The 16,197-nt window shown below is 49.2% G+C and overlaps 2 protein-coding genes across 3 annotated transcripts; one reads left to right on the forward strand and one right to left on the reverse strand.

Annotated features, from left to right (window-relative positions):
- Positions 1-1,569: 1,569 nt before the first annotated feature.
- psme1 (proteasome activator subunit 1) lies at positions 1,570-5,432 on the reverse strand. Its single transcript, XM_086101368.1, has 11 exons — positions 5,213-5,432; positions 4,964-4,996; positions 4,591-4,653; positions 4,364-4,477; positions 4,182-4,224; positions 3,898-3,995; positions 3,035-3,103; positions 2,860-2,927; positions 2,198-2,252; positions 1,992-2,078; positions 1,570-1,789 (listed from the first exon to the last, which is right to left on the reverse strand). Exons 1-11 carry the CDS (start codon positions 5,249-5,251, stop codon positions 1,709-1,711), a joined length of 750 nt encoding a protein of 249 aa, XP_085957494.1. The 5' UTR covers positions 5,252-5,432; the 3' UTR covers positions 1,570-1,708.
- On the forward strand, positions 4,363-16,179 carry pck2 (phosphoenolpyruvate carboxykinase 2 (mitochondrial)). Of its 2 annotated transcripts, none has more exons than XM_086101367.1 (11): positions 4,363-4,509; positions 9,710-9,922; positions 10,007-10,191; positions 10,886-10,956; positions 11,052-11,187; positions 11,305-11,492; positions 11,719-11,881; positions 11,954-12,169; positions 12,827-12,964; positions 14,523-14,618; positions 14,693-16,179. In XM_086101367.1, the coding sequence occupies exons 2-11, from the start codon at positions 9,891-9,893 to the stop codon at positions 15,163-15,165; spliced, it is 1,698 nt and encodes a 565-aa protein (XP_085957493.1). In that variant the 5' UTR covers positions 4,363-4,509; positions 9,710-9,890; the 3' UTR covers positions 15,166-16,179. The 2 variants fall into 2 exon arrangements, with proteins under 2 accessions (XP_085957493.1, XP_085957492.1); XM_086101366.1 differs by lacking the exon at positions 4,363-4,509 and adding an exon at positions 7,476-8,087.
- Positions 16,180-16,197: the final 18 nt, after the last annotated feature.

Below are 16,197 nucleotides of genomic sequence, written 5' to 3' on the forward strand. Positions count from 1 at the left end.
TTGCCTCTTTTCAAGCCGCACATTGAATTAACAGAGGAAGCCCATTTGCAGGTACTGTACTGTATAAAGAATCGCTGCCTTTCAGTGGTGGGAAATATTTTACTTGTGTAGATTTTTTTTTCTTCTGTGTTGTACTCGTTTATTCATACAGGTATGTCTAAAAACGTTTCTTTTAGTCCATACATTTGAAAACAGACCAACTGTGCTTTCTACTCTGTCGAACCCTTTTTTTAAACTCCCTTGAAGTATAAGAGATGGAAATAGGGTGAAGTGAAGTCAACTGCAGTTGTGACTTGATTCATTGACGTCGTGGGGGAAACGCCGGGAAAAAAAACTGACAGCAGTGACATGGAGGAATGTGAACCAGGGAGCATTAACAAGATCCATCCGCAAGAATTGAGTTTGTCTCATCTGAAACTTTTTTTTAGCGATCATTTCCAACTTTAGCGAACCTGTGACAACTTTTTGACAGCATAAAAGTTTGAGTTAATGCAAAGTAAATGTAGGTTTCACGAAAATGATACCCAAAATTCAAATGAAGATTGACTTTTTTTAAACGATTGTGTTGAAGTACATTTCAGAATTCAAGTTCTGCTGCACTAATGAGTGGAGAGGGTGGGTGGCATAACAGATAAAAGGGGGGCCAGAGGGGTTGTATTTTTATCAACCATGTGCTCGACTTCAAAACTGTCAGACACACACACACACACACACGCAGCATGTGTTGCCTCCTTGTTGAGGAATTGTCCGCATTCAAACATCACCTCCGCCAAAAAGGAGGAGAAATCCGGCCAAGAATGTTACACTGAGGTTCATTTTCCTTCTGTGTGTGTTTCTTCTAGCCGTCCGGGTGTTCCTGCTGCTCTGTTCTGGCACACGTTCCGAAGTTCCCAGGCCTGCAGCCGGGAGATGTGGGCTACCTGGACCACAGAGGCCTCCATCAAGGTTGGTTCACACGCAAAGCAAGTTGCCATGGTCCGGGTTGGCCCGGGGATGGATACCCGACCCTCTAATTACAAACCGTTACAAGTTTCTTTGCGGAGACGAATGTAATCATTGTTGGCACTGCTCAAGAGCTGAAAATGTTGCCTTTAGATGTTTTTGGGTCACTGATTGACAGACAGTTCAGAGATTCTTGCCACACTGCCAGACATTGTCACCCGAATCGTCAGTCGTTTGAATGACATTGAATGGAGGAGGAAGAAAGAAATGATGATAAATATAGTCACCATTTTTTTAAAAAAAATCTCCTAATTGACTTAATATGTCACCATACTGTATACCGGGGGCCCCTCCCAACTTTTTCCCGTGAGGGTTAAATAACTTTCCCCTTCTCCGGCGGGTGGCCGGGGTCACTTTCTAACAAAAAGGGTGACCATCACAGAGGTGTCGAAACGTAAACTTTTATTGTTTTGCAAAAAGCCACGCGTAAGCAAAAATAAATCCTGTCTGGGATCTTGACAGGGGAAGGAAAAAAATCTCTGCACGAAATAAAAACCGCTATTTATGGATGGGCTGTAGTTTGGGGACCACCGCTGTGTACTAAAGTCAAACAAAGTCGAAGCAGACTGCAAGAACGATTGCAATTTTATTTGGCAACATGTTGCGAAACGTGTTCCGTTGAGCGGCAGGGTATCGCGTCTCCACTTGACCGTGCCACAGAGTGCCGAGTGCATCTCGCGAGTGCGCGTGTCGGGACTCCGACGCTTCAGTAGATGAGAGCTCTGCAGTCTCCTCGGGGCCTCTTGATCTTGGCGTAATTCTTGCTGATGATGTCATAGAGCGCGGCCTGGCGGGGGACAAGCGGGGGTCCGGGCGCATGAGAAGTTTGGAGGCAGGACGGAGATGTCGTTTGGTTTGATAGGCTACCCTCAACATTTTAATCAGAGGAGACTCCGACATCATCAGAAACGCATCGTGCGAGCGATAACTGGCCTATGTGCACGGACGCAGTCGTCAATTCAAAGGCGGCCGTCAACGTCGGCTCTTACGTATGTGGCGCAGGCGTCCAGGACCATCAGACGGAGCTCCATGTACTGGGTGGCGTCCAGCTCGTGAACCAGCTCCCGGTAGTCTCCCTGCAGAGCGAGCGCAACAAGGTCACCCTCAAAAACGATGCCCAGACAACGCCCTTCTTTAACAGGTCAAGTTCCCAAGGTGCAATGAGCACGCGTTCGGGACAAAAGCAAGTACTGACCACGTGGGGCGTCTTCGACGCTTTGGCGACCGCATCGCCTCTCTCGCTGTAATATCTGAAAGACAGGGCAAAATTCCCTTAGGTAGAGAGAGACCGAGAGAAATCTCCGTCTGTATACTCCCTCGTTTGACTTGGGAGTACGGACATGGGGCATTTGGTCGCTGAGCACTCCAGTCATGACATGGTTTTGAAATGCCAGTGGTTATGTTATGCGACGGCGCTTTTTCCCCTTGAGCGGCTTCACCGCCTTCATAGAAAGCGAATAAGCCGAAAAGCGGGTACGAACGCCCAACTGTGTGTCGAAAAATCGACTCCCAAGTGAAGACGGACAGCATCAAATGATCAGCATTAGCTTGGCAAAGCCCGCCGCGCGTGCAGCTCTCGGCGCCGCGGAAAGGAAACCCGGCTCGCGTCCTTTTTTCCGGCGACGCCTTGTCACACGATGGACTCAATCGGAAAGAAAATCCGATGGTTATTTTTTTTAATTTGGCATGTCGTGGCTCCCTTTTTCCACGCAAGGGTATCGCGGGAAGTAAGTCGGCTCTTAACCACTGGTGGATACGGTCCGCAACAAAAATACATTCACGAAAAAGACAAATAGGCGAGAAAAATCCACTCTTGGAGCAGGAGTGCAAACATGGCTTCAAGGAGGTTGCGCTTACTTTGAAATCTGAGTCTGGAATCCTTCGACCTTGCTGCGGGAGCTTGTCAGCATCTCAAACACTTTCTCCTAATGGTACACAGCAGCCAAAATACTTGAACCAACGTGAGCCTGAACTAAGCACGCGCACCAATTGGAATGCAATTAAGTCACTCGACCGCTTATCGGTGAACGACCTGCACTGCAACTCCAAAGTTGTCCCCGTCTTCAATTTGGGGAATTTGAAGTTGGATCCACGTGGTCACCTGCAAGAAAAATCAGATACTCGGTAATAATTCCGCTGACATTTAAACAAACGATACATGCGAAGCAGTTTCAAAAAATAATGAGACACCTGCAAGAATAGGTCAGAACGTTCGTATTAGCATCGGACAATCGGGGGTCGGGCGGAATCCACGGACTCCTACAATAATTACTTTAAAAAAAAAACCTCCATGGAAAAAAACCCCCCAACAACTCGATTAGTATTCAGACACCCGCAGGAAAAAGAAAATTATTTCATTTCAATTGAATTTGTATCAACGCAGACGCGCAAGACAACAAATAGCGATTTAATTTTCAAAACCTAATTTACCACACGGCAGATAAAATTATTTTTTCACTCTCCAAGCATCTGTTAAAAAAACAAATGTGAATGAAAAATTATTTAATTTGTAGGTGCAGGAAAAAAACGTTCAAATGAATACCCACAGATGCTGGCAAGAAGAAATATGACATCAGACATGGGGAATGCACTTGTAATTGATTAAGTCATCTTTTTTTTTTTAATGATCGAACCAGTAAACAGACAGTCGCAAGAAAGAAACACACTTGAAATACAATATTCATAGTATGAACAAAATGCAATTCTATTGTTTAAAAATGATTGAGGACCCCTAGAGATTGTACGAAGAGGGAATACGTCTCGTAATTGAATGAATAAGGAGTGCGCCGTTTTGAAAAAGTTGCCTTTTTTTTCTCGTTTCCGTTTGTTCGCCTTCAAGCGCGCATGTCGACAAGACGAGCGAAGGTGGCGCCAAATGCCGTTGCTGGGACTGACCGTGTTGATCTTCTCCTTGAGCGTCTGCAGCTGAGGCTTGACCTCCTTCAGGAGCACCTCCACGCGCTCGTTGCAGCAGACGGGACCGCAAGGAGGCCCTAATGCACAATTGGACTCAGGTTCATTGAGGCTGACGATGGCGCCCAGCAAAGCAAATTACTTTCTGCTGAGCCCAAATGTTTTGCAAGAAGCTGCGGAATGGCAGCGACCAAACGGCAACCGTTTTCATTCGCTAAGAGACGTCCACTCCCGCTTGTGGCCCCCGACTTAAAGGTCGTATTCACCTGAATCCTCGCCGTCCTCCTCCTTGTCTTTCTCCGCCGCCTTCTGCAACAAAAGAAAGCGGAGCTGTTGTTTTCTCTGAATCTCTCGCCAGCGCAGCGATTGGCTGCTGAGGTAACAGGTGTATTTTGTTTGCATATCCTCCCCCGTTTTATTCCCCTCTTCCCCGATGGCAGCTCCCGACCTCCTTTTGCTGCTGCTCCTTCTTTTTGCGTTTGGCCTCCTCCTTCACAGGATCTGGGATGGGGATATCCAGCGGTGCCTTCGGGAACGCCCGGTCATGATAACTGAAAGAGGCCTGATGGCAACACGAAAATCGATAACTTGAAGGTGCCGATGATTTGATGATTGATTGATTTTTGCAGTTTGTCTCCAGTGTTTGTTTCTTGTACGATCTATTTGAACACGAACCTTCAGGAGCACCTGCAGCTCTTCGATCTTCTGAGGGAAAAATGTTGAGACGAGCGCTTCTGCCTTTTTTTTTTAATACAGGAGAAAAAAAAGTGAGCTATAGAGTGCGGTCGAGCGACATTTTTAAAACTAATTGCAACATTTTCTGTCATGAATCACGATTCCCACTTTTACTTTGACAGACATTTTATTTATTTATTTTTACCCCACAAATTGATACTACGGGTCAGTCCCAATATGCCCCCCCCCCCCGACCCCCAGGAGAAAAGTACAGTAATTGCTTTTTGGCCCTATCCTTAGGAGACGCGTCATGTACTGTACTTTGTGAATTCCTTGACAGTATTGCCCTTGACAGTATTGCCCTCTTACTTACATCCTTGGTGAGTTTCTTGGCGAAGTCGTCCACCTGCGATGAAAACAAGTCATGTCAAGTATCTTATTTGTGTCGGCTCCACGCTCCCGTGACGACAAGTTTCAAAACGGGCCACCGCTACCCGCTCACCTTACAAGACCCCGCGCCGCGCGGCTGTATCAAGTTTCATTTTAGCTCGTCAAAGTTGCACTCTCTAAACGGCTTCCTCCTTCTTATCCAGTACATAGGAGATAAACAGCCCGAGCCTACCTGCTGCTTCGTCTCGGTGCAAATATCCCAAGCGGCCATGTCGCTTCTGACGTCGGGAACACGCTCAAAATGGAGTCTTAATGGCTTTGTTTAAAGTTGAGGGCAATTGCAAGAAGGCAAACGAATCCTCACATTGAGTTGTAATTCAAAGCCACAATTACTCAGCATTAAAACCGAAAACGAAAGTCAATAGTTGACGGGGGTTCCGCATTCCACATCGCCGGTGCATTGTGGGACTTGTAGTTGAGACGGACGCTGTTCTTCCTCCTCCTTCAACCTGTGCGTCAAAACTCCAAATCATGTTCTCCAGCCATAATCAAAATAAGATGATCCATTTTCAGAGCCTTGACCCTTAGGGCTACATACAATGTATACAAATTTGGAAAGAAACATATTTACGTGCTTGTTTTAGTTTTGTTTGACCGCTCTTTCGAATATTTTGCTTGTTTTGACCTGCGGAGTTCAAATGTTAGAAACGGCTCTTTCGACGATACGTTGCGGTTTTTTCACGCTTTTAATGAGATGTATATGTAGGGGTTCGGGTTCGAGCAATATCTGAGCCATTTCATTTCATGTGCAATATGTGTCCTGCGTGCAATATAAGCCTCAGTCCACACTACCACTACTGCTGCTGCTGTTGTGTGTTGTTGAGTTTTGTATTTATTAAACCGTTATTTTATTTTTTTACGAATGCACTAAGGAGTGGCACCCAAATTTCGTTGTATTCTGTACAATGACAATAAAGGCGATTCTGATTCTGGGTACAATTCAGTGATGGCACTGGCAAAGAATGGCACTCCGGAGCGCCAGGAGAAGCATTTCAAACGCCACACTTGAATAACAGTTTTTAGAACACTGTGCCGTTTGTTTGTACATCTTCGACAACCTTTGCACTTGTTAAACTGTGCAGGACAACATAAGGTGAATTTAAAATGAAATGTCAGACGTGTCACCTAATAAGTCACTCATTAAATGTGTGTTCTTAGTCATGGCTGGATCCAAAGGGTAAAGGTTGTACTTGCTTACACCGACATGAGAGGACCATTAGTTGTTGATTCTTTGATTTGACTGAAGGGCTGATTCAAAATCTTTTATTTATTCATTCATCCATTTTTTTGTCAAGGGTGTCGGTGTGCCTGAGAAATACAGTGTATGCTGCAGAAATGTAACCGCAATGGGACATTTGATCATCCCATCCTAGTTACACGCTGATTAAATCACAAAGATGATGGTGAGCAGGTCATGGGTGTCTCTGCCGTTTCAGTTTTCCTGACGTCTTTCTGAATATATGGGAAAAAGAAAATGGTGGCACAAATGTTGACTATACTATGAGCATTGTTGGTTTCGTGGTTTTGGAGCCTTTAGCAAGTGCGCCGATTTGAAATTGGATTGGCTAAAAATGCTGTCGGGTTGCTCATTGAGTTCAAGCTTCATAGACCAGCACAACCGATTCTGAAGGCAATGGACAACACTGCACAACCAGTCTGAAAAGAAGAAATTCTTGGTGCTTTTTTTTCTCAGAAGAAAGCTATTGCACGGCACCACAGAATAATTGCGATCTTCTCGTCGCTCCGACTAATTCTACACAGCCATGAAGTTGCATGCTTATTTCTTATCTACTGTATATTCCTTTGCCTGCCCCCCGCCCAGACACTTCCTACCGCTTGGTCTCCCAAAAGTACATTTTGCTTCTCCCAGGAGAAATGTTTTTTATTATTGTGAGCACCGATGGCACAGATGGGCAACTGGTGGCTCGCGGGCTGCGTGCGGCCCCATGCCGGCATTAATTCCTTGGGGAAGAAGGCCCAGGTTTTGTGGAAAACACACATCGGAGGTTTATCAGCTTCTTTTTTTCTAATCAATTTTCCCAGTGAATTTCTATTGCCATCATACATTTTTATCCAATTCAACGTGGATTTTCACTATCAATGGGCCGACACGTCATTTGTCCAAATTGAAAATGGCATTTTTGTCGTCCATCTTGTTGGCAAGTAAGTGGCCCGATGGCACTCCCTCAGTAGCAATGCTGAAGCCCATCCCTGGAGCATGACGAGGAAAAGGCTTCATATCTATAAAATCCCAAATATTGGGGTCATTGTTGCCGTAGCTTCACAGGTTTACGTGGGCATTAGGAAAGGACTTTAGGCAACGTCCCCCCCCCCCCCCCCTTCCTGAAGCATTTTGAGTATCCCAAAACAACCAACACGCCGTGACAGGACAAAACCGCAACGATGACTAAAAAACAGTTCGCAAGCGTGTCGTATTCGCTATTCGCTGCCTGTTGCCAGAAGTTTTTCTTTTGTGCCCATGTTGAAGATCCACTTCCGGGTTGAAGCGCGTATACGTTGCTTCTCGGCCTCTTTTCCTATACGACGTTCTGCTGTAGGAACTCTGGAAACTTGCGTCAGCCAGCCGCCGGTTTGAGCCGAGTCGGGGGGAGGGAGCGAAAAAGAAAGCCTAAAGACGCCAATGAGGACGCAACCTGCGCGGAAGCAACCCGCTCGCGGACGCCTTTTGCGCTCTCGTTCATTTTGGAAAAGAGCGGGTGTGTTTGGACTCTTTGTAAAGCTCCAGCCGACTGTCACAAAGAGGACGCGAGGGGGGGTCGTCTGTCTGCTTAGCCACGAGGTCGAGGGAAACATCCAGCGCGCTGCTGACATCAATGTGTCGGCGTCAACGTTCACGCAGAGCAAAGTGCAAGGTCCCCTCCGAGTAGAGATATGAGCCGCGACCAACTTTAACCAACCGCTGCCATCCCTCGCCTCCGAGCTCGCTGTTGCTCTGCCTTTTTTTAAAACTCTTTTAACTTGCCGAGTTGACTTTTTGTTTGTTTGCAACCAAAGATGTCGTGCCGATTCCTGGGAGTAATACGAAGGTAAGCCCCTATTGACTTGACATATTCGGTGTGATTTTAGTTCATTTTGACTCTTAAAGGCGGGCTTCTGTTTGGATTCGTGTCGCGGTTATTGTGCTCTCAGCCTGCTGAAAAAGAGCCCGGAACGCTTCATTTGCTTAAAGTAGGCAAATTACAGAACGTGGAACCTAAGGCTCGTGGGCGACGTCGAGCCCTCGAGAGGAGTTGATCTGGCCCAGCCACGCAATTCTCAAAACAAACAACCCACTAACGCTCAGAACAGCCCACATGAAGTTGTCATGTTACAAAAGTGTAGCCAATTATTAGGGCTTAAGTTGTATCGTGTAATCGGCCCGTCTAGAAAATGCTGCTCCTGGCGCTCCAGATTGCCTTTCTTTGACAATGACAATAAACAAAAACTCGATTCCTCTCAACTACTGACTGCTAACAACTTCCATACGCCACCGGAGGTGAAACGGCATGACCACAATTATCATAGCTCCAGCTCTGCACATACTTGAACTATTGTCACTGATGGATATTCCACGGCACCAGGCACTTGAAAGTGCTCAAGGACTGTAATTGCACACCTACTGTTGCATTCCAATTAGCTGCTGCCGCCGCTCACTTTAATCATGGTGCAACAAATTTCTGCACAGCTGTCAGAGTACTGTATTCTACCACTGATCACTTGAGCTCTGCTTGAGACTTTGCACATTGTCTCGCGGCTGTCATTGAGTGCTACTACTGCACGACGGTCCCCTTGCGTTACGGAAAGTCTTTACAGACTTATTTGCCATGTCCTTGTTTATTGATAATACTGTACTGGGGTGGCCTGTACTACCTGAGACAAATTCCTTGTGTGTTCGACATACCTGGCCAATAAAGATGATGCTGATTTGCGCGAAACTGGTCGGAGAGCACTTTGTGTGTCAAAGCAAGATCAGGACGGGAAGCTCCTTGAGTGACTTGTGTCCTCATTCTGCATTCTTTCTCCTCACCGCTTCCTTGTCCTCTGCGATTGCGATGACTCTCAGGTGGTCGTTTGGAGGGAAAGCGAGCGTGACCGTTGAGTGTCTGTCTTTCCCCTCAAAAGGCAGGTTCGCGCCTCGCGTGCTGTCGTGCATGCTCGGGTTACTCCCGCTATGCCACGTGTGCCGGCACGCGGCCAAGATCGGATTGATGTTGCGTCCGCTTCTCGGCATCGTGACGTGTCCGCAGAGGAACGATTCTATCATGGGGCATTTTGATATCTGGGGAATTGCGGTAACGTAGCGTCCGGAAGCGGAACTGAACTCTTCCCTTGCGTCATTATTGCGCCTCGTTCTTCAGGCGTGGCTTCTTTGTGCACCGAGTGCAACTCCAGAGCCATGCGATGGTCGGATTGAGCGTTGCTTGATGGATGAGGCCGCCAAAGAAGTGCCTATTACGCAGCGCTGGTTGCGGTAAACGGTGATGGTTGGTAGCTTTAACTCGGCAGTATGGTTTGTTTTGAGCACTCCTGTCCTCCATGTCGGATCAAAATTGCGACCCGACGTGGCGGGTCAAATCCTCCGCCGAATGTGCGGTGCAGAAGTAACGACGCGCGGCCACTTGACTCCCGCATGAGTGAAGGCTAAGCCGTGACCTAACGTCTGTTTCAGAAAGGGGCCTGTGAGCGGCAGGCCGGGGCTTCGCTCGCTGGCTTCCATCCCCTCGCTGCCCCCCGACGTGGCGGACTTTGTGAAGAGCGCGGCAGATGAGTGCAGGCCCAGCGGCGTGCGGGTGGTGACGGGCACGCCCGAGGAGACGGCCCGCATCCTGGCCGACCTGGAGAAGGAAGGCATGGTCAAGAAACTGCCCAAATATGACAACTGGTAAACCGCATTCCACCCCGAAGTGCGCGAGTTGAAAAGTTTCATCTCGGTGCGGCGGCGACACCTCGTTCCGTTTTGCGACAGCTGGCTGGCGCGCACGGACCCCAAAGACGTGGCTCGGGTGGAGAGCAAGACGGTGATTGTGACCAAGAGCCAGAGAGACACCATCCCCATCCCCGCCGGGGGAGCCAAGAGCCAACTGGGCAGCTGGATGAGCGAGTCTGACTGGCTGAGCGCGAGACGGGAGCGCTTCCCCGGATGCATGGCAGGCACGTTGCAAAACGCCAGCTCCTCTTTATTGGGCCGTGTCTCTTTGTTGAGGGGTTGCGCTTTTCACCGGTTAGCATGAGGGGACGGGGAAAGTCACGGCGTCGGACCACGCGCTTCCAAACAAAAATGTCATTTTCGTTGTGGACGAGATGTCCCAGCAAAAGATGCGCTTTTTTTTCCTCTCCGTGCATAAATGATTGGCTATTCCACAACAAAGGGTTTGAATGGAATAATTATGCCCTCGGCTATAAATGACCATTCAAAGACGACGCAAAACTGAAAAAAACCCAAAGCAAAAGTCTTGATTTCTTTTTGTAACCCCTCCCCCCATAACCTCAACAATACTACATTTTCCACAAAACAAAAACAACAGATCCCCCCAACCCCCATTAAAAAAAAAAAAAAATGTGAATTGCGAGACATCGAAACCGTGAGAGGTGAGCCGCGTTATTGAGCCCGTTGCAGCTCCGGCACGTGACCGGATGACGGACGAAGGCCGAATCGAATCGGAGGGAAAACGAAGCCATTTAGTGACGCTTGAAATTCTTTTTGCCCATTTCGCCGTGACATCCGGCGCTTCAATTGCTGCGTTTGAATCCAATGGTCGACTTTGCCGGAACTCGCTGCACATGACCTTGATCACCATGTTTTCAATGACCTGCTTTTTTTTTGTGCTCTTCCATCGCTCTCCAGGTCGCACCATGTACGTTATTCCTTTCAGCATGGGGCCAGTGGGTTCCACCCTTGCAAAATATGGGGTCCAGGTACGAAATGAAAATCCCACCATCCCGCAGTCCTGCGTGTGTAGATTTCTGTCTATTTCTCCGAAGTCAAAAGTAAAGGGTTGTCCTTGATGAAGGTGACCGACTCGCCGTACGTGGTGGCCAGTATGGGCATCATGACCCGCATGGGCACGCCTGTTCTGAAGAAACTGGCCGAGGGGGTGGAGTTTGTTCGCTGTCAGCACTCTTTAGGGCGGCCTTTCCCACTCAAAGGTCGGCATCGCATGACCCCATGCTTATTTGACGACCGGGTGCTCGTTTTGCCGAAGTGGCGCGCGCGCTCTCTACGCTCTTTACCAACGCCGGCGGATGATGGATTTTCACCTTCAGCTCCACTGGTCAACGCGTGGCCCTGCAACCCAGACAAGGTGCTGATCTCCCACCTGCCCGACACCAGGCAGATCTTGTCGTACGGCAGCGGCTACGGCGGAAACTCCCTCCTGGGGAAGAAGTGCTTCGCCCTCCGGATCGCCTCACGCATCGCCAAGGATGAAGGATGGCTGGCGGAGCACATGCTGGTGAGACATACCGAAATCATTACAAAGAAAAAAGTGACTTTATCAGCTTTTGGGGATTTTTTTTTTAAGTGGGGGAGGGGGCTAGAAATGCCTGCGCAAGCCAGATTTTATTTCTAGGCTCTGACATTTTGCGGGGGGGGGGAAAAAATCACCTGTTGTGAAAGTAAGCCTTGAAATAGAGTCAGAGGAGAAATGAAAAGAAACAAGCCCAAAATGTCCTCCTCAGATCCTGGGCATCACCAACCCTCAGGGAGTCAAGCGTTACGTGGCAGCGGCGTTCCCAAGCGCCTGCGGTAAAACCAACTTGGCCATGATGAAACCGTCTCTGCCGGGCTGGAAGGTGGAGTGCGTGGGCGACGACATCGCCTGGATGAAGTTCGATGCGCAAGGTGAGAGGAGGCGGACTCGGACTGGGTTGTCCGCTCGACGTCGCGCCCGCTCACCCGCTCTCCGTTTCGCAGGAAAGCTGAGAGCCATCAACCCCGAGAACGGCTTTTTCGGCGTGGCCCCGGGAACCTCGGACAAGACCAACCCTTACGCCATGAGCACCGTCGCCAAAAACACCGTGTTTACCAACGTCGGCGAGACCAGCGATGGCGGCGTATGGTGGGAGGGGCTCGACCCCCCCGCGGCCGGTGTCACGCTGACGGATTGGCACGGCAAAACCTGGAAGCAAGGTATTGTCGTCGGCTGGAAAGAGCCTCCGTCCCCAAAACTGGCTTTCCACGCGCACATCCATGACCGTCCGCGCTTGCACTCGCACCTCGGGACAATTTCCAGCCTTCCATCAACTTGCCACGCATGTTTTGGGAATGTGGGAGGAAAGCGGAGTACCCGGAGAAAAGCCACGCAGGCGCGGGAAAAAGACGCCGACTCCGCACAGGAAGTCCCACACGGACTCCAACCCTGCGCCGCCGTGCCGCCCGAGTATTCGTTCATGGGAAGCCTTCCGCCCCTCGAATGCATCCGACCGCTTTCTCGCGGCGTGACGCAGTTGGCCAAGTTTGCTCTGAGCGCGGGTCAATGTGCATGTTGAAATTGCCGGCGCGCGACAACACGCGTGAAACGCAGGTCCAGATTCCAGTCCGGGTCAAGGCTTGCGCTTCTCTCTGGCTTTTCCTGGTCTTGTTGTGGCCAATGAGTCCCCACGTAATGCAAAAGTTGGCTTTTCGTTGACCGGCGCAGCTCTGGTAACATACCAGCCACGGTGCGTCGATTGCGACTCGTTGCCACACCAAACCGTCCTCGGAATCGGTTTCGTTTGAGCTTGAATGAGGAAGAGACAAATCTTTTTTGTTTGTTTTTTTTTTTTTTTTTCCCCTTGTTGTGAACAGGAAGCGGCACACCTTGCGCCCACCCCAACTCGCGCTTCTGTGCGCCGGCAGCTCAGTGCCCCATCATTGACCCTCAGTGGGAGAGCGAAGAGGGCGTCCCTATCGACGCCATCATCTTTGGTGGCCGCAGGCCGCAAGGTGGGTGCTGCTCTTTGCAGACGATATCTGACACATTTTTCATGAGGATATCTCCGCTCGACACAAGCGTATATATATCTAGCGCGCTTTAGAACAGCCACTGTTGTCCGCAAAGTGCCGTACAAGGAGCAAAAAAAAAGTAGGCCCGGGGCACCGACCGGGCGGGTGCGTCGGGGCTCTGAGAGGTCAGGTGGGGGCCAGGCCCTTTCGAGATTGGAAAACAAATAAGAACTCTAAAACGGGCCACCGGGGCGGGAGTGGTGTGCTCCTCTTCCGAGTAACTCTCAAGAGGCGAGCGGTGGCATTCTGGACCCACTGGAGACGCTTGATGGAGGATTGGCTGATTCCAAAGGCAAGTGCGTGACAGTAATACGGCGGGGATGTGACCAAGGCATGAATTAGTGTGCTCGAGAGAAAGGAGAGGCTTGACTTGAGGCGGCTGCCGAATATGAAAGAAGCTGGATTTGACCACGGCGCCAATTCGTTGTCAAGTTTAAGAGCCAATTTCCAGACTGTTGCCTTCCACTAAGGAGCCTGGGAACTGTTTTGAATTGTGAACATTTTGCATCCAGGGGTTTGCTTGAAAGGCGGACGCTCGATCACTCAAAAATTCATGCTAATTCGTGCCCCTCGTCTGTCCAGAATACACCATTTTTGTAGCGTTTTTTTTTTTTTTTTTTTAAAGATTAGTAGTCTGAAATTTCAAACAAAATGGCAGACTGACTGTTTTTGTGTGTGTTCCCCCAGGGGAGGGCATGGCTTCTTTGCAAATCTCCTCTTGATCCATACACATGACGATCAAATGACACGTTGCTGAGCGAAACTAGTTATGAGAGCAGATGTTTCTTTCTTTTTTGGGGGGAGTCTTCGACTTGGTCAATTCTGCGGCGTGAGGTTTGGCTGTGTTGTGCTGGCACGCCAATTGCAACATCTCCTCCCGTGCCAGCATTTCACAAAGAGATTTTTATTTCTAAATGGAGGCCAACATCGGATGAAATCTTATTTGCTTTCGATTTGGCCCCCTTTTTAATTTTTTTTCTGTCCCACCCTCAAATAGAGAATTAACTGCTTCGACTGTGCTTGTGCCCACATCAAATCAACGCTTTCCGGTTTGCCAAATTGTGGCAAACCGGGTCAAGTAACCCCACCCCCAAAAAGTGTGAGAGTGAGAGAGAGTCTCCCTTGTCGCTGCAAGCCCAATTCCAATGAATTTCCCACATTGGGTTCAATCAAGACTCAAAATCAGGGGTTCCCAGGCACCCGGTCTTCCGGCCTGCTCTTAAAAAAAACGGCCTTTCGTAGCGGCCTTGACTTAATTTCAAACCTCGATGCTTGCCGGAGGCCTGTCGACAATCAATCGGAAGACGAACTATCGCGATGTATCACAGTAAAAGAATATCGTCGCTCAATATTTGAATGTTCTCTCAAATCTGGTCCATTTTGGCTACCTTGAGCGGTGACGTTTTTTTTTTGTGATGGTGAGGTCTTAAATGTGATCGAAGTGGCCTTTCTGGATGTCTCTGTTGTGATTCCGCCGCTCCAATGTTGTCGTCATCAGGAGTCCCTCTGGTTTACGAGTCCTTCAACTGGCAACACGGCGTGTTTGTTGGGGCAGCAATGAGGTCTGAGGCCACGGCGGCCGCCGAGCACAAAGGTAACGCGCACACACGCGCGCGCGCGCCAATGTCCACATCGGGACATCAAGACGTGGTTTCGTGTTCCCTTCAGGAAAGGTGATCATGCACGACCCCTTCGCCATGCGGCCGTTCTTTGGCTACAACTTTGGCGACTACCTCGCTCACTGGCTGAGCATGGAGACGCGAAAGGCCCCGACGCACCTGCCCAAGATCTTCCACGTCAACTGGTTCCGGAAGGACCCCGCCAGCGGTGCCTTCCTCTGGCCGGGCTTCGGCGAGAATTCCCGAGTGCTGGAGTGGATCTTCAAGCGCTGCGGTCGGGAGCGCCACGACGAGGGCGCCAAGAAGAGCGCCGTCGGCTGGTTGCCGGAAGACGGCGCCATCGACACCCGGGGGCTGGGCGCCGACGTCGACATGGGCGCCCTGTTCGAGGTGCCCCGGCACTTCTGGCAGAATGAGACCAAAGAGCTGAGAGCCTACTTCAGCCAGCAGGTGGGGGCTGATCTGCCCGCTCGGGTGGAGGCTGAGCTCAAGGCTCTGGAGGAGAGGGTTCACGCCCAGTAAAGCCCGCGGCGAGTCAGCAACCACCCGCTTAGGGGGCAAACTTGCATTCCAAGACCGACGCAACCTTGGCTACACCTGCCTTCACCAATCAGCGTGACTAATTTCCATTGAGTTCAAATTGTAATCGCATTATATCACTCTGGTTGTATTCTGTAGAACTGATGTAGGAAGCGACAGCGGATGAAGCTTCCGGTACTTCTTTTTTTTTGCTGGTTATGCTTGACGCCATTTGATTTTTGCAGGTGTACCTAATGTTGTGGTCGCTGCGTTTTGAAGAACAGAAAGGTTGGCCTCGCTTAAACAAAAGATTTGTGCCTTTAAGAGGTTGGCTAAATGGAGGCCACCTTTCTGTGTGCGTGTGTGTGTGTGTGTGTGTGTGTGTGTGAAAAGCCAACCGATGGCTTGCGCCCAACCTCCTCTCCGTGGAGAGAAATTTCTTCAGGGGCATGTGGCAGAAAAAGCTCATCATTGAGTCATGCAAATACCTTCCTCGCGTACTTGACAACAATTCTGCTGTTGGTGCTGGGATGGAGGCTATATTGCTCCTGCCATCTTAAGCCACAAGAGATGGATCCACATCCATCAATATGACACGCAAATGTTTACAAGCTGTAACCCAAAGACCTTTGTATCGAAACAAAAAATAGATATTTTTTTTGTGCAGGGTCACATTGGGTCTAACCCGTAAAGATGTTTTGAAGTACATTTTTACGCCGGCTCTTTGAAAAACCTTTAAGTCCCACCGCATAGAGCCCCGCGACATCTGCTCCTACACAAAATCTTCATCATCGTTTATATGAAATGGTTTTATTGCATCATTCCAGGTGACTTGAATTGTAAAACAGACCAATTAATGCAACTGTGATCTAGTCTTTTCTAGGTATTAGAGTTAGGCAATGTTTTTCCCCCCAGTACAGTGCAATGATATCTTGTAAGTGCCTCCAAGTCATTGTGGCACAAAAAAAAGAAGAAATGCAGTAAAATCTGTCACATAATAAAATAATTTTTAAATGAGGAATTGTTATTGTCATG

This window comes from Hippocampus guttulatus, chromosome 21, assembly GCF_054856545.1.
Source record: "Hippocampus guttulatus isolate MCC_2025c chromosome 21, RoL_Hgut_1.0, whole genome shotgun sequence".
In the NCBI taxonomy this organism is placed as follows: domain Eukaryota; kingdom Metazoa; phylum Chordata; class Actinopteri; order Syngnathiformes; family Syngnathidae; genus Hippocampus; species Hippocampus guttulatus.